This window comes from Phocoena phocoena, chromosome 18 (genome assembly GCF_963924675.1).
Source record: "Phocoena phocoena chromosome 18, mPhoPho1.1, whole genome shotgun sequence".
Lineage (NCBI taxonomy): Eukaryota > Metazoa > Chordata > Mammalia > Artiodactyla > Phocoenidae > Phocoena > Phocoena phocoena.
Genome location: NC_089236.1, coordinates 69591828 through 69612832, shown reverse-complemented (window position 1 = coordinate 69612832; position 21005 = coordinate 69591828). Strand labels below are relative to the sequence as shown.

The window sequence follows — 21005 nt, the reverse complement described above, 5'->3', positions numbered from 1 at the left end:
AAATGGATTTGTATTTACAGAATCTCCATGAATATGCAATGAAGACGTTTTTACAATATTTATTAAGATAACAATTTTATAAATTGAAAGACTCAGAGGCACATAGTTTAAAAGGCCAATACCATGGGAATAATGAAGTCAACACAGAAAAGAAGATATGAACAGTTACAACCAAGACAAGATTTTTTTAAAAGCCACATCCCCCAATACACATCATACGAACTATCCTTCAAAATTACCATGATAAAAAGTTACTTCCTTCAAAGAAAAATAATTCTTTCCACCTACCAAGCCTAGAAAATCCTATTTACAATGAACTGTCCTGTATTTCATCAGTATTGTTTAATATGGCCTCTTCTATTTTGTCACTAGAAGTACTGAAAATTTTATAGCTATTATATTTACAAATACACATAATATTTAAATTTGCTCTTCACTGAGAACAATTGAATATATACTTAATCAAATCACAATACAAATGTTTTAGTGTTGATAATACATTCTGTGGAGACAGGTGTATGAGGAGAGCTGTATTTAGAATTATGTTGTTTCTGAAGGATTACTAGGCCAGTAAGTCTGATAAAACTCAAGATAGTCACAACAACAGGTCTTCGTTGATGAAGAATTTAATTTATTTCTGTTTTAACTGGACACACAGGGCTTCTTCAGTCAACCTTCACCACACTGTATATTTTGGTAACAAACCAAAAGCATGCAAAGAAGCCAATTGTTCCTATAAAAGAAAAAACAAAAATAAATCCCTTTTCGAAGGCAGCTTCATGATTTACACAAAAATACAGGCTTAAAATGGCTGGTTCCTTAAAAAAAGCCACAAAACTATAAATCATTACTTAACAGGAATATCCCATAGATCCGTGAATTTTTTTGAAAGATACAGAACTATAAACTACAGAATAATTCAAATAAAATTTCTTACAGAAATTGATAGAAAAAAACTTTTTATTCTATAAGATTATTGAAAGCTTTCTGTAATATATTCTTTTTCTTATTACATGGAAAAGGCTAAAATTGAAGATGAAAAGGATGCCAATTTTACTTTTCTATTTAAGAATATTTTCATTTTTTTTCCCCACGTCTTTTTTGGGAGTATAATCGCTTTACAATGTTGCATTGGTTTCTGCTGTATAACAAAGTGAATCAGCTATATGTATACATATATTCCCATATCCCCTCCCTCTTGAACCTCTCTCCCACCCTTCCTTAAAAAACTGAAAACAGAACTACCATACGACCCAGCACAGCAATACCACTACTGGGCATATACCCTGAGAAAACCATAATTCAAAAAGAGACATGTACCACAGTGTTCATTGCAGCACTATTTACAATACCCAGGACATGGAAGCAGCCTAAATGCCCATCGACAGATGAATGGATAAAGCAGATGTGGTACATATATACAATGGAATATTACTCAGCCATAAAAAAGAAATGAAATTGAGTTATTTGTAGTGAGGGGGATGGACCTAGAGTCTGTCATACAGAGTTAAGTAAGTCAGAAAGAATATTTTCTTATCACAAAATGGAAAACTGCCATTTAATTAATTCAACATATGATATGAATGGCTTAAATATCAGAATATCAGATTCACAGAGTAATTAAATGGGGATATTTTCTAAGTACAGTTAGCAGGAATGATCAGTTTTCAAAGAATTTTAATAAAATAACTCAAAAAGATTTTACAATGTGTTGAAAGTGATATGATTAGAATAGTAACAAAGGCACACCCCCTCTGAAATGAGAGGTGGTGTGGTACTGGAGGACAGAGCAGCTCTGTCATGAGCTGTGTGTATCATCTTTGGATTAGACACATGGAATCTCCAAGCCCATTTCTTTATCTTATTTAAGAGGGATAATTTTATCTGCCCTATCTCCATAGACTGTTATTACAGTAAATGAGATGATTCATGAAAAAATACATGCCTTAATTTTCAGGTATTTTCATCCCTCTAGATTCCAAAAAATCTGAATGCTAGATAGGTGACAAAAATGAGGCTCCAAGGGGTTACATAACTGTTGAATGGCCTGTGGCTGGTAAGAAAGGCCAGAATTCAAATTCACTTTTTCTGACTTCAAGTGTAGTATTCTTTTAAACTATACCATGCTTAGATTTACTAAACATAAATTCAGAGACTCTGTTTTGCAAGAGAACATATATTAAATTGTGAAACTAACCCTTTTTTTTTTTGCGGTACGCGGGCCTCTCACTGTTGTGGCCTCTCCCATTGCGGAGCACAGGCTCCGGACGCTCAGGCTCAGCGGCCATGGCTCACGGGCCCAGCCGCTCCGCGGCATGTGGGATCTTCCCGGACCGGGGCACGAACCCGTGTCCCCTGCATTGGCAGGAGGATTCTCAACCACTGCGCCACCAGGGAAGCCTGAAACTAACCCATTTTTAAAGCTGAGGCATAGCTTTTTTTCCAAGATTACCCCCTGAGAAATAGTCAATAGGTAGGGGTGCAGAAGAATACAGGAGGAGATATATACATGCCCCTTGTGGAAGTTTTATCTTTAAAGTTCCAACAGTTTTCACCATTGTTTTAAATGTAATATAAACAAAGTATTAAAGTAGATTTTCTAAGTCAAGAGACTATACATGGGCCATTACTATAGAAGTTATGAATGTTATTATTCTCACATCATACATGTACCGAGTACCTACTCTGTGCATGTCATGCACACTGTGTGTGTGTTTTGGAGGACACACAAATACACCTTTTGGATATTCAAAGGGTCATTATTAAGACTTGGGAAGAGGTTGGGGTTAATTTCAGAAAAGTAATAGTGAAAACATAAATATATTTAAACAATCTTATGGTTAGCAAGAACTTCAAGATAATAGAAGGTATTTTAAGATAAGAAAAAACATTTTATCATCATACTAGCAACCCTAAGAAAGTTAAGTTTATTTTGTTCTTAACAAAATACTTCTAGTATTTTATTTTGTTCTTAATATTGAATAGATATAGTGTACATACTAAAAGTGGCATCTTTCCTTATGTGACAGAACAATTATTTTGTCTTGTATAATAGACTGACTTAAATAAAAGGTGTCAGTCCAGAGTCCTGAAATAAATATGGATGTCCCCACTTTAGAAAAATGCAAGACACTGAAAGGGCGCAGCACTCCTATGTAGAGAATCTTTTCCACAAAGTGAAATACACTAAAAGTTACTGGCTTAACTGGTTGATTCAATTTGATGTGGCTCCAGAATTTAGATTACAAAATTTGTTTTACTCTCAGTAAGTAAAAATATGATACTTTAAATATCAAGAACAATAAAGTTCAGGTGATGGTTAAATTATCTTTATAACATATGCCTGGAAAAACAACAAGACATTCACCAAGATCGTTATTTTTTGTGTGTAGCAAGGAATAAATTACTCTATATATGTATGCATGGACACAAATACAGATGCACAAGAACAGCAATCCTTGTTTCACAGGCTATTACTGTTTTACAGACATTTATTAATTACGACTTATGGCTATGGACCTAAATTTATCACATAGCATCAAGATATGCACCCCCCAACTCCTACCCCACTATGTCTGACCAATGAATGACCTGCAGTACAGAATTGATGTAAGTGCCTAAAGCTTGTTACATACTGACATAGCAACAGGGGTACTTAAAAACTCTACCTAATTTTCTTAAATGTTAACAGATGAGTAAAAAATAGAAAAGTTCTAATTTTTTAGAAAGTTTTTTTTTGGGACTTCCCTGGAGGTCCAGTGGTTAAGACTCCGTGCTTCCAGTGCAGGGGGCACGGGTTTGATCCCTGGTCGGGGAACTAAGATCCCACATGCCGTGAGGCCAAAAATAAAAACTTAAAAAAAAAAAATTTTTTTAAGTTTTTTTCTTTTGACTCCTATATTTCTTCACATAGCATGCAACACAATCTTAGATAAAATTTTAGATGTACATTTTTTATGACAAAGAAAGGTCCCCCCAATCTTTTTTTGTGTGTGTAGCCCTTCCACAAATGCTGACCAAGCACCCACAGGGCTCTGAGATACAGAAAACTTACCTAGGTTGAGAGAGGAGATATACACATAGAAATACCAATATAAAGCACACTGTATCCCATTAGGTACTTGGATTTTAAAGTGGAGATATAAACCTGTTGTTTAAAACTTCTGGAATAAGGGATGTCCTCTGATTATCTTTTCTTGATATCATTTATTCTCAATCTCATCTTGACTTCACTGCCTCAATTTCTACTTACTCCTAAACTTAGGTAGTTAGAGCTTTTTATGCTATTTCTGAAATGAGCAGAAGCACGACTGTTCCACTAAGAGATTAACAGGGGAAAACCTTGAGAACTACTGGTTGAGATGCCCCTGTACTTGCAGCACAATAATGGACCCCGTTTAGTCTTCTCCCTTAGCTTCTGTTTTCTCACCTTCGGTTTACCGATATTCACCTCACAGGGAGGCAGACCAAACTATGCTTAGCTGCGCTCAAAACTAAATACAGGAGCACTAAGTAGCCACAAGATTTCATGTAATTGTAATTTGCCTAAGAACTTGTAATTTGGATGCAAGTTAAAATAATTGTAATCTGCCTAAAAACTTATTAACTAAAAATAACTCGTTCTAATTCTTACCTGTAAAAAGAAAGAAGATCAAAACCATTATCATGGTATAACCAAAGTACAGAATTGTACTTGCTGTTCCTGTGATTTGCAGTTTTGAAAAGAAGTAGTGTATTGCATATATTAAGAAATAAACTGCAGTAAAGCCACTGGTAAGGAATGAACGCCATTGCCAATGATAATCCTGGGTAGAAAAGAAAAAAATGAAAGATCAAGAAATACTTTCCAATTAATAGATAACATGCACTGGAATAAAGTTATAAAGCAAACATAGCTAAGTGAAATAGCACCCCAAACCTAATTTTTGCTATTGGTTCCAGTCTCTTTCTCACACTGAACTTTGCCAATTTCCCTCCTCACTAAAGGTGCTGAGAAGCACCCTCTACCTTTGAAGGAACTACTTAAAGACTGGCTAAAAACGTTTAGAAAAATCTTAAACAGTTTATGAATAATGAAGCATTAGGCTGTATTTTAAAATGTATGTTTCCCAAAAAGAAAAGAAATATATGAAGAGCTTAGTTACATAATTCAAAATTAGTATTACTTATAGTCTAGTCATCTCTATATTAGGAAGAAGATTATCCTCAAAAAAAAAAACCTGGTTGAAACCCATTTTTAGTTATTACTTACAATTTATATAAGGTAGGTTTTTAAATACAGCTTCTCTTACTTTTACATAAAGTTGCTTACAGCTTAGCAAGAGATCTTCTAAAAGATACTTCACTATCTTACCCTTTGGAATATGTAAAAAATATATATATTTCAAAAGCACACCAAGATTAGAAAATCCTAAAGAATCCACACATGAAAACTACTACAACTAATAAATGAACTCAGCAAAGTTGCAGGGTACAAGATCAACATGAAAATCAGTGTTTTCATATACTGACAATGAACGATCCAGAAAACGAAGTTTAAAAAATTATTCCATTTACAGCAGCATCCAAAAGAAAAAAATACCTAGGAATAAATTTAACCAAGGAGGTGAAAGACTTGTACACTGAAAACTACAAAACACTGCTAAAAAAAAATTAAAGATGATTTAAATAAATGGAAAGCCATCTGTTTTTATGGATTAGAAGACTTAATATTGTTAAGATGGCAACACTCTCCAAAGCAACCTACAGATTCAATGCGATCCCTATCAAAATTCCAACAACCTTCTTAGCAAAAATGAAAAAGCCAATCCTCAGAGTCATAGGAAATTGCAAAGGGCCCTAAAGAGCCAAAATAATTTTCAAAAAGAAGAACAAGGTTGGAAGACTTACCCTTCCCAATTTCAAAACGTAATACGAAGCGATGGTAATCAAAACAGTGTGGTGCTGGCATAAAAACAGCATATATACCACTGGAACAGAATTGAGACTCCAGAAATAAACCCACACATCTATGGGCCAATGTGTTTTCAACAAGGTTGCCAAGGCCATTTAATGAGGAAAGAATAATTTCTTCAACAAAACGTGCTGGGAAAACTGGATAGCCATATGCAAAAGAATGAAGTTGGACCCCTAACTAATACCACATACAGAAATTAATTCAAAATGGATCAATGATCTAAAACTATACACTTGGAAGAAAACATGGGGGTAAATCTTCATGACCTTGGATTTAAGCAATGAATTCTTAGAAACAAAAGAAAAAAGCAGATAAATCAGACGCTCTAAATTAAAAGTTTGGTGCAAAAGACATCATTAAGAAAGTGAAATGACAGCCTACAGAATGGGAGAAAAAATTTACAAATCATATATCTGATAAAGGTCTAGTATCCAGAATATAGAAAGAACTCTAACAATTAAACAAAAAGATAAACAACCCAACTTACAAATGGGCAAAGGAATTAGACATTTCACCAAACAAGATACCCAAGAAAATATGCTCATCATCATTAGTCACTGGGGAAATGAAAATCAAAACCACAGTGAGATACCACTTCACACCTTCTAGGATAGCTATAATTTAAAAACCCAGAAAATAGCAGGTATTGGCAAGGATGTGGAGAAACTGGAACACTTGTGCATTGCTAGTAGGAATGTAAAATGGTGCAGCCACTGTGGAAAAAACAGTCTGATGGTTCCTCAAAAAGTTAAACAAAGAATAACCGTATGACTCAGCAATACCACTCCAACATATATACCCCAAAGAACTGGAAACAGGTACCCAAATAAATATTTGTACACAAACGTTCATAGCAGCACTATTCACAATAACCGAAAGGTGGAAACAAACCTAATGTGCATCAATGAATGAATGAATAAACAAACTGGAGTACATCTATCTATGCAATGGAATATTACTCGGCTATAAAAAGGAATGAAGCACTGATACATGCTACAGTGTGATGAACCTTAAAACATTCTGCCAAGTGAAGGAAGCCAGACACAAAAGTCACACATAATGTATGATTCCATTTACATGAAATATCCAGAACAGATAAGTCTGCAGAGACAGAAGCAGATAGGTGCTTGCCAGGGTCTGAAGGGGAGAGAAGAACGGGAAGTAACTACTTAATGGGTATGGGATTTTATTTAGGGTTGATGAAAATATTTTGAGACAGAGAGAGTGGGTGCACAACACTGTATATGTAGTAAGTGCCACTGAATTGTTCACTTTAAAATGGTTGATTTCATGTTATGTGAACTTAACCTCAATTTTTTAAAAAAGTGTCTCAAGTTTAACAAAGTCAGATTTTATCTCCTGTATAGAAAACAACTATAAAAGAATGATTTTAACACAATCTAACTCTTTAAAAGTCACCTAAGGACACCAACACACATCACCATGTTGCCAAGTATACAACTCATAACAATGTAATCTCTGAAATGTTTTAATGAATTTTTCCACTTAAAATGTTTATTTTCACTAATTTTTCTACCAGTGTCTGTATCACAAAAAAAGAATATTAATTTTAAAGTCAGACAGTTAAAGAATAAAAATTCAGCAAAATGTGTTATTCTCAGGAAATTAACATTTTAAAGTTAAGCTCTAAATAAATAAATATACTGAATTAGGATACTATCTCAATTCAATCTTAAAGAAGGCTACATTCAATTTAGGAATACACATCAATTTCTACCTTAATAACACATATTTACAGAAATCACTTCAATTACAGTTAAGTCCCCTACATATGAACCTTCAAGTTGAGAACTTTCAAAGATGCGAATGTGCACCTGGTTCCAGCAAGGAACCAGCACCTGTGCCATCAGCGTCAGGCGTGAGTGAAATTGCAGCTTGCCCTCCATCTCCTGTTGCTGACGATCCTTCAGCTCTACCATCTCCCCGCTCCTCTCCCTCCTCCAGTCAGTAACTCTCCTTGCCTGTTCACTTGATGCCAGCCCTTGTACCCCAACTGTTGTACTGGACTATGTACTTTTCTAGGTGCTGTACTGTAAGATTAAAAATGATTTATTTATTCTGTTTGTTTTTCATGTATTATTTGTGTGAAAAGTATTATAAACCTATTACAGTACAGTACTATATAGCTGACTGTGTTAGTTGGGTACCTAGGCTAACTTTGTTGGACTTATGAACAAACTGGACTTACGAATGTGCTCTTGGAACAGAATTCGTTCGTATGTAGGGGTCTTACTGTAATAGTATTCAAAGTGGCCTTACGCCAAAATTATAAATACTGTCCACAAGTTAACGTAACTGAATATTGCTAATACATACCTCTGCACATAGGTGGAAATAGCAAAGAAGTATAGTTGCTTCAGAACAGGTAATAACCAAAATGATAAACACCAGGAACAGGAAGCCAAACATGTAATACATCTGGTGTGACCTATAATCAAACATGTCAAGATGAAGCTATAAATATTTTCTCTTTGACACAGTAAATGACACAATCTTCTTCTCATTTTTCTTGAACTGAAAATGTTTGCTTTTTCTCCCAACTAATCAAAGACAAATTCTCATAGATTTTTTTTTTTTTTTTTTTTTGCGGTATGCGGGCCTCTCACTGTTGTGGCCTCTCCTGTTGCAGAGCACAGGCCTCTCACTGTTGTGGCCTCTCCCACTGCGGAGCACAGACTCCGGACGCACAGGCTCAGTGGCCATGGCTCACGGGCCCAGCCGCTGCGCGGCATATGGGATCTTCCCGGACCGGGGCACGAACCCGTGTTCCCTGCATCGGCAGGCGAACTCTCAACCACTGCGCCACCAGGGAAGCCCTCTCATAGATTTAGACAGTGATGGGGCGGGGGCGGGGCAAGGGGAGGAAGGATGCAGCAGTGCTACTGGACTCTGCCTTCCTGTTCAGGGAGAACCTAAAACTCTTATTTATTCAAATACACTTAGCCCATCTGTCTACTGGTGAGTCAGACAAATTTGATAAAAAAATTAATGTGAAGACAGAGCCAAACTAAGAAAAGGTTACATTTGGTACATATTGTTTCTTATCATATACGATAAAAATCAGTTGAATTTGGAAAAAACACTAACGGTCAGGAATGAAAGACAAGTTCTAATCACTAAAAAGCTCCAATCTAGTTCTGACAATGCTACCTGGAACCTCGGTACTTTCTGTAACATATGTCAATGTGATCAAATAAGGATCATGATATACTGCAATGTACACACCCTAACAGTGAGGCTCGAAATTGCCACTATGTGCTTTTCCATTCGAACAAGAAATCAGAGAATGAAGGGACCTTGGGATAAGAAACGACTTTGTGATTTTTTCCCCCCTTTGGCTGTACCATGCGGCTTGTGGGATCTTAGTTCCCCAGGCCCTCAGCAGTGAAAGTGCAGAGTCCTAACCACTAGACCACCAGGGAATGCCCAAGAAACGACTTTGAGAGTTGTCTAGCTCAACCCTTCCTCCAATGCTGACTTGAATACCCTCTATCAAGAGCTCAGAGCATCTCCTCTGAAGCACTACAGATGACTTATTAAAGAGCACAGATTTGGAGAGATTTAGGTTAATTTTCTGCCATATAGAAAATGTAGCTCTGTGACACAGGCAAATTACTTAACCTCCAAAATCTCATTTTCACCTCTGTAAAATGGGATAATACCCACTTTACAGAGGTCTGAGAATTAAGTAAGAAATAATAAGCACTTGATTAATAATAACTTATCACAATTATTCTTTCTCACACTGAAAAGATAACCTTTTGTCTCTTAAGATTTCTGATAATTGGAGAATAGCTTACATTTATAAGGTATAAATAGTAATCCATATAAACAAAAAGAGAAAGCTAGTACTACATATAATGGGAATGGGAATAAGAGGACTTGACTTAGTCCTTAGCTTACCAAATACTATTCAGAATGAAGAAAAGCTGTATAAAGATGCATCCAAAGGGCAAAATCCCTCCCATGATAATACCAGGTAACGGCTTTGTATAGAAGGACTGCTCAGGAATTTGACGTGGAATCTGATTGGTTCGAACTGGGTGTTCAATGGCCTTCAGAAAAAAACAAAAGAAAGGATTCATAATTATATATCTATAATCTAGTACAGAAAGGAAAAAATTCTTCTCTGTAGTAGATTATTTGCCTGCTTTTTCTCAGCTTCCATGCTGACATGAATGGCGATACAGTCTACCTGAGTCATCCAGGTGACATTTGTATTTAGAAGCAACAAACCAGATACCATCAGGTACAAAATTCAGTCTGTCTTCTGGAACAAGCCACCACTGTTTCCAGCAGTGATCCAATGACTAATGGCTTTAGACAAAGTAAGAGAAACACAGAAGAAGATAATATAGTACTCAGAAAATAGTACTTAATAAAAAGGTAGAGTTAAGTTTTTCCTTTTAATTACATACTTGCTGTAAGAAATCAGCTGGTTCTGAAACTGTGGTCGATGTATTTTTTTTGGAGATGGACAATGTCATCTTTATTAAAATTGCTCAATTTTACTAAGACTTAAACACACGAAGAAGATAATGAATGGCTCTATGACGCTTTATAATCCTAAGTTATTGGTGATGTTCTCAATTATTCTCCCTTTCATAACACATTACATGGTAGTATAAAAACAAATGGAACCTAAAGTACCTAAACATAGTTACATAAGAGGAAAAAAGAGTACATATGCAGAAATTCATTTCCTTGCAAAAAAGTTCAAAAACATACTTCTATAGTTTTTGTGATGACATATCAAAATTTAAAACTTGATATTCTCATTGAGATTATACTCCTGTGGACTAGATTATTTTACATGTAGGTACATGTGTATATAGGCAGAGACCCACTAAATCGTTCAATTTTTATATTTTTAGAATTTTAAGTACTTATTTAATCTATTTAATTAAAAAAAATTCAAACCATATCAGTTTACTACTTATGCTATATAGATTTTAAGTCATGAATTAAACAAAATGCCAAAGAACTGAAAAATCTTTTAGTAGCCTGGCATGGTAGGTGCAGTGGAGACTCTGAAGTCTCTTAAAAGTCAAAGTAGATAAGTTTCTTCCAAGGTTTTTCCAGGTCCCCTCACAAAGTGTACTACACTACGTAATTTCTCTTAACCTTGTGGAGATACTTCAGGGGAGAGCAAAGATAGTGAAGTGGAGTTAGAGGAGGACACTGAAGAATTCTCATTTTCCTCTTAGCGTGAGGGTAGAAAGGGGGCAGCAGAGGTGGAGACCGAAAGACTGGAGGGAGGGACTGAGACTTGATTATAATATTTCTTAAAATCAAATATTAGCAGGTAAGCATATAAAATTTATTCCAAAGCTACATATTAAAAAAATTGCTACTCTTACTGTATAGTCACTTTTCTTACAGCTTCACTTCCTAACCCATATTCAGTTTTACCCAGTTTACTTAGTTAAGTAATATAGATTAGAAACACTTATGGCTAAGAAAAAATGCATGTACTTTTTAGGTTAAAAAAAAGTAATAATTTATTTTTAATGTAACACATTCAAATTTTTCATTAGTTTAAATTAGTATTTCATTTCCTATTAATCCATTTTAGTTTCCATTTCCATTTACTTACAAAACTTTGAAATCTAAGTTTATATCCATAACCTCTCTCTACCACACTCTTCTGAGTACTATTTTAAGAATGACTGCAGTCAAACTAGGAAGTCATCAATTTTCTATGAAATCCAGATCCCACAGGACTAGTCTGTATCTTTTAGATACCTATGTCTTTTAAGGTGGCATATGCTAACTTCCACACTTGAGATTCATTTGAGTAAGTTAACACCTATAAACTTACATTCTTCTTAAAACCAAAGTATGCACCAATAAATGTTAGAGGCACAGATATGCAGAACCAAAGAGCCAATATGGCAACCAATGTCCCAAAAGGAATAGATGCTGAAGATCCTTCTCCCCAGAGAATCAGATTCATTATAAAGAAGTCAGCAAACACAATCCTGAAAGACACAATAGGTTGTTGGGTAAAACCTGAGGTGGAAGCAAAATGATATAGTAGCAATCACATGTAGTTAATATCATGATTTCTGTGTTATACACAAAGAAAGTGGAACTGCTGAGCCACAGGGTATGTGAATTTAAAACTTTAGTAGAAACTGCCGAGTTGCTCTTCAGATTGGTTTTGCCTGACTTAAACTCCTACCAGCAGCTTACGAAATTTATCTCTTTCCATATTTTCATCATGCTTGGGATTGTTAACTTTGTTGTTTCAATATGCATTTCCTATTGACAACTGCAGCTGAGCATCCTTGTGTTTGTTGGCTTTCTAGGCTCCGGAAGAGCAGGCTCAGCGGCCACGGCTCACGGGCCCAGCCGCTCCGCGGCACGTGGGATCCTCCCAGACCGGGGCACGAACCCACGTCCCCCGCGCCGGCAGGCGGACCCCCAACCACTGCACCACCGGGGAAGCCCCACTGCTCATTTTTCATTTGGGTCGCAGGGCTTTTGCAAAGTCACATATGTGAGTTATTTATATACTCCAGCAACTAACTCCTTGTTAAATACCTTTCTCCTAGTTTATGACTTTTAATAACCCAAACATATGTGTACTTCGTCCCTTTCAGTCATTCTTCTATGAGTACATTTTTTTTTTTTTTTTTTTGCGGTACATGGGCCTCACTGTTGTGGCCTCTCCCGTTGCGGAGCACAGACTCCAGACGCGCAGGCTCAGCGGCCATGGCTCACGGGCCCAGCCGCTCCGTGGCATGTGGGATCTTCCCAGACCAGGGCACGAACCCGTGTCCCCTGCATCAGCAGGCGGACTCTCAACCACTGCGCCACCAGGGAAGCCCTATGAGTACATTTTTAAAACATGGCTGTAATAATACTATAATCACTTCTGTATACCACCACCCCCCCGCCACACACACAGTTTTTAATGTTATCAAAGTGATCAATTTTTTCCTTTATCTTTTGTGTAACTTAAGAAAGCCTTTCCTAACCCGGGCTCGCAAAAATACTCTTCTAAATTTTTGTCTAATTGTTACACCCGTTACATTTAGGTTTTAATCCACCTGGAACTGATTTCATGTGTGTGAGGTAAGAAGAGAATTTTTCTCCCTTCATGTGGACAATTGTCCCAGCATCATTTTACATTGTTCCTCTGGTTTGTGATGCCATGTCTAGCATGCTTCTGTGTATACATGGTCTACCTCTGTGTTCTCTATCCTGGCAGCTACAGGACCTCTCCAAATGCCTTTGCAATACTTGGTCTTCTCATCAGATAACATGGTGAATTTGTATGTATCTCTAACAAGCTTTGTAGACTTGTCATATGGACTGTCCCTATTTTGAGAAGTTACTTCAGGTGTTGCAAAGTTTTTCTGTTGCTAATACTCCTGTGAATGCAGTCTTTTCCCCACACAACTACCACTACCATTAAGACGTTTCACTTGCTACTGGTGGTATTCATAATCTTGAAATATTGGCTGATCTAGCCATTTTGCCAAACTCTTTTACTAATTCTACAAGTTTATAGCTCAAATTTGTTTATGTTCTCTGTATACAAATTATGTCACCAATAAATAATAATATAATCTCCACCTTTCTTTTTGTTTCATGTCTTAATGTAACTAGAACTTAAATAACTGAAGCCCTAAAAGTGATTTATGAAAATGTCTCTAGTGTTTCATCATTAAACGATGTTGGTTTTGAATCAGAGATGAGATTTTTATTAATAGAAGGGAGCATTTCTCTCTCCATTAAATTCTTTTTAAATCTGGAAACAATCTTTAATATTATCAAATGCCATTTTGCTGTGCCTACCGCAATAATTATATGCAGGTGCTTATTTATAAAAAAAATTATGAATTGATTTCATATTATCAAATGATCCTTCTTTTCCTAGATGAACACCAATTCCCTCTGCCCTGGGGACTTGGGTTCTTGGCTCTTCTCCTTCTCTCTACTTACCTCATCATCCCCTGGTGAACACCTGTTTTTAAGGGTGGGATGAAGATGATAAATCAGAGAAGGTTTGATAAGAGATGTAAAAAACTAGCATAGGATAACTTCTGTGAAGGCAAAAAGGAAGGAGTTTCAAGGAAAAGGTATTCCAATGTTACACAATGTAAAGAGGTAAAGACAGGGAAAATGGTTTCTAGATTTGAAAATGGGAACATCTTTGGTAACCTTAGACAGAAGTTCACTAAAGTGAAAATCAGAGTAAGGGAGTATAGACTATTTTTTCAAGGCATTTTGTTGAAAGTTGAAAAGAAAGACAGTAGACTAGAAGATGCTTACTGGAAGCTCTTTTTAGAATATGAGAAACGTAAGCATATTTGTAGGAAGAGATGAAACACGTGACCAGAACACAGAGAAAGAGAGAAATGGATTATGTCAGAGACTGGGGGGATGTTTGAAAGGCAAGGTTCCAAAGGAAACTGTGGCTGACAGTCTTGGTAAGGAGGGGCACTTCTTCAACTGACAGCAGAGGGAAAGAAGACAAAGGATATGGCTTGAGGAAAGCATAAAAATTTGAATAGAACATGAATGGCTGAGAGGCATGTGAATCTTCAATGGAGGTGAAAATCTGAGACTATTTAACCCAATCATGTCTAAAAATGCCAGCGATTCTTTCATTTCTGGCCTGCAAATGGAACAGTCCTGGCTTCAAGATTTAACCCTTGGCCTACTTTATTGCTGCTGATTATTCAGAGGCCAGTTCTTGCCCTCCATTAATCTGTGAGCGGGGGATAAACTGGGTTGTATTTCTAGGACCAGAAACACATCAGATATTTGATATCAGAAACTACCTTCCAAAGCACCACAGATGTTCTGTTTTTTTATGTTGGTGGTTGTTTTTGTCATTTTTGGTATATGTTACTCTAATCTAATTAATGGAATACGCTTAAAAGTAGCTATACTCATGATAAAAATCCGAAAATGTATGCCTGCCTGAACGATCTTCAGGTGAGGATTCATTTCTGTGATTAGGTCAAAAACTTTATACGCAGCCTTACATGACAATATGCCAGACTAAGAAACAGACTTTTAAGAAAAGGAATATAAAATTTCTCATGTCTAAAGGTACCCTTTCCAGATAAGACATGCAGTTGCCATTCTGCAAATGTTTATTAAATATTCACTATTTAAAAATTAAATTCATTTTCTGGGGTACATAGAGACAGAAAAGATTAGACTTACAGGCCAGAAATTCTGGGAACTAAAATATAACTATGTCAAGCAAGTTATTATTGAAAAATTCACTTACCCAGGACAAAGAAATGATGTTAATAAAACGTTTGTTTTCCACTTCTCACCTCCAAAGGCTGCAGAACAAAACAAAAGTGGCATTAACGTAAAGACTTTTCTTCAAAGCAAACCAAATATCCATACCTCAGGTCTGGTATCGGACAAATTAACAGACAGCACTGGGAGCCTATTCGTAGAAAATGACACTAGCAAATGTCCTAATACTCCCTAATCAAATGATCCAAATCAGAGATGCACATCACAGGACTGCCCTGGATAAGTCCCGCTCTAAAGATTGTTTCAGCATAAAATAAATCTAGTGTCAAAGGAAAGTCATCCAAACCAGTTTTCCTTTTCTAATCTTTTCTTTTAACTTCAAAACAAAACAAACCCTTAAATTCTAACCCAGTTTTAATTAATGGGACTAGATGGAAAAAGGGTGCACTGCAGATTCTCGTTTATCTTGAGGTCAGTTTCAGAATTTGTTATAAAACTAGGAACCCTCAAGCCTGACATGCAACACACTTCAATGTCCATAGTAGGTCTGAGTCTCCAGGATGCCTCCAGCACTGTAGTTTCAGGTAGGCCGTGGGTGGCGGTGGGGAGATCAGTGTGTAGGATCAGGTGACCAAGAAGAGTAGAAGCGTTACGGCCACTTGACAGAACAAATTTACTTACAAACTTTTTACTCTCCTTTGCCCCTCTCTATTTTTTTTCTCCCACTTTAAAAAAAACAATTAAAAACTTAAGTCTAGGGCTTCCCCAGTGGCGCAGTGGTTGGGAGTCCGCCTGCTGATGCGGGGGACGCGGGTTCGTGCCCCGGTCCGGGAGGATCCCACATGCCGTGGAGCGGCTCGGCCCTTGAGCCATGGCCACTGAGCCTGCGCATCTGGAGCCTGTGCTCCGCAACGGGAGAGGCCACAATGGTGAGAGGCCTGCGTACCGCAAAACAAAAACAAAACTTAAGTTTCTAGAGTAAAAAAAAAAAAAAGAAAATACTCCTCTGCTCCTAGTTTAAAAGTTGGAGATAAAACTGGCTGAGATCTGAAAACCGCTTTGATTTTTAAAAAAAGTTTTAACAATTTCTAAGCAATTTTAAGTACCTCTTTTCCTAAAAGAAAACAACAAATTATATATATATGGTTTGAATTCATAGCATTACTGATAGGCTACTGTGAAATTATGAATTTTGGGTTTAATACAACTCTACTCAAAATCCTAATATATTTTTTGAAACATTAAAAATGCGTCTATAAAAAATGAAGCATTTTTTGACTAGGGCCACATGACAGTGTGTCTCAGAATGTTCTGCCTGATTAATATGCTACTTAATCTGCAGCTAGGAGAAATGAAGGACAGAGAGAAGATGAAGGGGAGGTGTGTCCGTCAGGCAGCGAGTACGGATCAGAACTCAAGTAGAGGGAACAGCATGTATGAAGGCAGGTGCACAGGCTGACTGAGGAACTCAAAGAAACCCAGTGCACAGAAACAGTGAGAAAGGGGGAGCAGGCAGGGGTCCAACCGTACCTCATATGTGTTAAAATACATCTGACCACCCTAATCCTACGTCTGTTAGAAAAGAAAGAATAAAAGAACTCTGACAAAATTCACAGAAATTAAACACACTCACACACACATACATGTATATAGAACTTCACATACTCTATGCATCTAGCAAAGTCTAATATTTCTATTTGGGGTTGACTCTAGCCAACCACACATTAAGGTCACCTATGTAACCCTACTGTGTTTTAGGGTTATTCCCTAAACCTTATTCCTATCAGAAGGCCTTGGGCAACCCTAGCCCTGCGTCAGCATCTCCCTGGCATTTAAATTCACAGATTACCTATGGGACCGTCTCAACGTGACTACAGGATTCCTAAGCAGGGCAAACTCTGGCATTTACTGACCCCAGCAAAGTTGCTTTCTAAGTCATCTAATCATATCCCCATTCTTACTCTGTGGCTCTGATCCTTTTTTTCACTGAACTTTATTTTACTTCTGGAAAGCAAGAATACAAGAGAATGCAGCAAATCATGCTACAAAAGTAACTTACTTCAGGGCTCTTTAAAACAGTGAGATCTTAATTTACTTTAAGTACAGTTCACTTTTATAAACATTAAATTGATGTAAGTACGACCTCTCTCATATAAGGTATTCCTGTATACACTACTTGTTTTTTTTTAATTTATTTATTTAATTTATTTATTTTTGGCTGCACTGGGTCTTCATTGCTGTGCGTGGGCTTCCTCTACTTGCGGTGAGCGGGCTTCTCTCTGCAGTGGCTTCTCTTGTTGCAGAGCACGGGCTCCAGGCGCGCAGGGTGAGTAAGTTGTGGCGCACGGGCTTAGCCGCTCCGTGGCATGTGGGATCTTCTCGGACCAGGGCTCGAACCTGTATCCCCTGCACTGGCAGGCGGATTCTTAACCACTGCACCACCAGGCGGATTCTTAATCACTACACCACCAGGGAAGCCCTGTACTACTTGTTTTAATGAATAAATCAGTGATACTCATATAGTTTTTCCTTTATTAGTCTAAATATGTTTCTGTGAATGTAGCAAATCTAAGTTGTTCAGCCAAACCTGTGATGTCAAAACTTAAGAAGGAGAGACGGGATGATGGATAAGTAGCACCCAAATCTGTTTAACCCACTGTTTAAGCATGTCTGAACGAGCAAACCTCCGGACAGTCATCCACTTCATAAGCTTCATTAAATAAGGATACACACCTCTAGCACATACTGTTTAAAGAGCATCAACTGCCAGGCACAAAGGCTCAGACAACTAACGCAGCAGGTTAGACTCCTGAGCTGAACGCCCAGCGGGGCGGCTTGTACTTACACTTATAGAATCTGGCAGCGACATAGCCTGCAGGAGTGCCCAGCAGCACCCATAAGACCACAGCACAAGTCATCAGTGCTCCTCTGTTGGCAGGTGACAAAAATCCCAGGCAAGCAAAAACTAAAAAATAAAGTTATGAATTTTATTATGGTTTCCTTTGAAGTGACAGAAGACCCCTCTCATTTTTTAAACAATAAACTAAATACAACTTCATGAAAATATGCTCTCTTACCAGGCAACCACACTGAAACTTAGTAATATTTAAGGCACTGTATCTATAGGCTCACACATAACGCAAGCTCCAATTTGGAAGTCTCCTGTCAGGGTCCATAAGACCCCACCTTTCCTGTTATCAGCGGAGGCTCACTGGATGCTCATGAGTGCTTTCAGCTCTTCTGAGATTCAAGCACAGCTTTTAAAATTAACATCAATAAAAAATATTCCCACTATAAAATATTCTCACTTTTTGTTCCTTTTAAAAACAATACTGAGTCCTCTGGGGTGAAAAAAACCTTGTAACATTAAAACATAAAGAGATAAGACAGAATCTAATCAAAGAACAAAACAGGGGAAAAAAGATTTCATAGTACTATTTGTTTTGTGAGCACAAGTTACTGAAGGGCTTGGTCAATGACTTGGGAAATTCTGGTTCCTACCCTTATTCAGCTAATTTGTTTTATTTGTTCTTCCCTATATAACCCTCCCAACTAATAAGAAAAGAAGCACTATCTTATATTTATAGCAATTCCTAGCTTTAAACTGCAAGTCAGAAGTTATGGTTTTCTCAGAAAGAAATCCAAGAACAGATGCAGGTGGCTTTCTAATCCCAGGAGCACCAAAGTTTCCAGTGTTTCCCCTGGGTGCACACAGCCAAGCACACACCATTGCACACCCACTGATCAGCACCAACTGAAGAGGAGAAACTCACAATCGATGACAGGAAACCAGACAGGGTAACTTTAGACAGTCTACTGGAATTTCAGCTAAGGTGCACCCCCCACCCCCAGTTCCTCCCAGGCCTGAGAAATGGATTGTTCTGAAGCAAAACAGTCCATATTCGAGCAGTAAAGGGAAACAATCCCTATCACTTTCTAACCTAGGCTCTCTGAAACGTTCCTTCCTTACAAGTTCACTTTCTAGCTGACCCCAACAAAGATAGGAGAGGGGCAGAAGGCAGCTCTCAATAAAATTTTGAAGCAGAATTTCACCCTCAAGCATCCATTCTGCTCTAACGCCACCTCAGCGCTCTGGGGATTCTGTGCAGTCGCCTGTGTCCAAACCTCCTTCATGACTCGTTTCCCCAACATACCCTCTTCAGTGTAACATACTGACAAATGCTAGCCTCACCCATCACACCAGCATCTCCTTATCTAAGTTGTTAGTAGATAAATATGTTCTAGTTAGTCTTCAAAATGAGCCGAAAGGTGCAAATCAGTAAACCCCAAACTTATTCAGGTGCCAGACATCTGGCATTGATAATTCTCTTCCCAAACATTTATGTGGTTAATTGCATCATAAAAACTTAGAACAATTTTACTAGTAGAAAATGATTATAGTACTAGGTATTTAATATGCAATCAAACGTAAGAACAAATGTTTGCTAAAAAAATTATTGAAAAGTCAGTGGTTTCTGAATTCTTCTAGTAACATTCACGTGTTACTGTTCATCAGTAGCACGCAACAATAAAGGAAATATGGGGAAACAAATGCGTAATTCAGAAAATTCTTCTCATAAACAGTTTTTTCTCTTGTAACTAGGAAAACTGAAAGACCATGGCATTAATATATTTCCAGAGAATAGTCTCAGAGCCACTCCTGCAGCTGATGAATACCTCTAAGGGATTTCTATTTTTAAAAAAAGAGAAGAAAAAGATTGTCCTAATTGACAAAACCTTAATAAAATTTCTGAAGATTTTCAGGTGGCACAAGGAAGAGAGACTTTTTGTGTAGGAAGATCTTTCCTGAACACTGCTAGAGAAAGAAAGAGGTCTTGCTTCCTAAATCCTGCCAAGATGGAAAGGTCTACAAAGAGCTTCCTGTCCCATCCCCTTCTCCTTTCTCTCTCAGTGGAAGCCAAGAAACCTTATGCTCTGGTGGGACAGGATAGTCAACCTGTGTGACCCTGCTGCCAGGCTGCCCAGACTCAGACCCAGATGGTCTTTGAGGATCTAGTCATCTGCAGCTCCAGTGCTCCCACAACCAAGTCCTGGTCTCTATGCAGCTGTGAGGGAGACATGAAGAGTCAACTTCTGGCACAGCTAACCTTGCCCCAGGTCACTTATGGCCAAAGCACACAGATTCTGAGAACCAAGAGGACTCTCAGAAACAACCTAGCCTGGCTACAACTTAGGAAAACTGGATTTCAAATAATTATTTAGAGAAAGAAATTTCTACTTTGTAATTTTCACTTAACACTTACATAGAGTCACGAAAGTCATAATTAAAATCTGTGTCCCTGATCCCAGGAAGACTGACAGCAGCATTCCTTTTCTTGGAGGACGGAATATATCACCGTGAACTAGCTTCCAGCCAAATTCTTCCTGGGCATCCTCCTAAAAAGGGAATAAAATCATTTAAGTGCCATGTGGTATCACCAAGAAAACTAGACAGTTTGTTCACTGTTGAATATGTGGATATGGAAATTTAAAAAAATATCTTACAAATGTTAATATTTATTTCAGTTTTGAAGTATAAAGCTTGACTCATGGAGCTTTACATAGCTTTCCTGAATTATTTTGAAAGGAATGTTGTGTGTTAAGGTCTAAAAATATAGTTACTGAGAAACTTTAAAAAGTAATACAAAGATAATGTGATACCTAGTTCTAGTCTAATAAGTCAAGCTTTATGATCCAATTTGATGGCGATTTTAAGTCATACTCTATAGTCTTCTTAACCTACACTTACTAATCTCCAAAACAAGCAAATGGTATTAGGTCTCATAACTACTTTGCT

The 21005-nt window shown here is 37.4% G+C and overlaps 1 protein-coding gene across 1 annotated transcript in view; it reads right to left on the bottom strand.

The window, feature by feature from the left end:
- Positions 1-43: 43 nt before the first annotated feature.
- The window catches only part of TM9SF2 (transmembrane 9 superfamily member 2), a 57445-nt gene continuing 36483 nt past the window's right edge, over positions 44-21005 (bottom strand). Inside the window, exons 10-17 of the mRNA XM_065895903.1 lie at positions 20473-20605; positions 18054-18173; positions 15231-15288; positions 11799-11958; positions 9881-10032; positions 8294-8405; positions 4634-4805; positions 44-733 (exon numbers count right to left, since the gene is read on the bottom strand). Of these exons, the coding sequence (XP_065751975.1) occupies positions 666-733; positions 4634-4805; positions 8294-8405; positions 9881-10032; positions 11799-11958; positions 15231-15288; positions 18054-18173; positions 20473-20605 (975 nt within the window). The 3' untranslated portion in view covers positions 44-665. The remainder of the gene's footprint in view (positions 734-4633; positions 4806-8293; positions 8406-9880; positions 10033-11798; positions 11959-15230; positions 15289-18053; positions 18174-20472; positions 20606-21005) is intronic.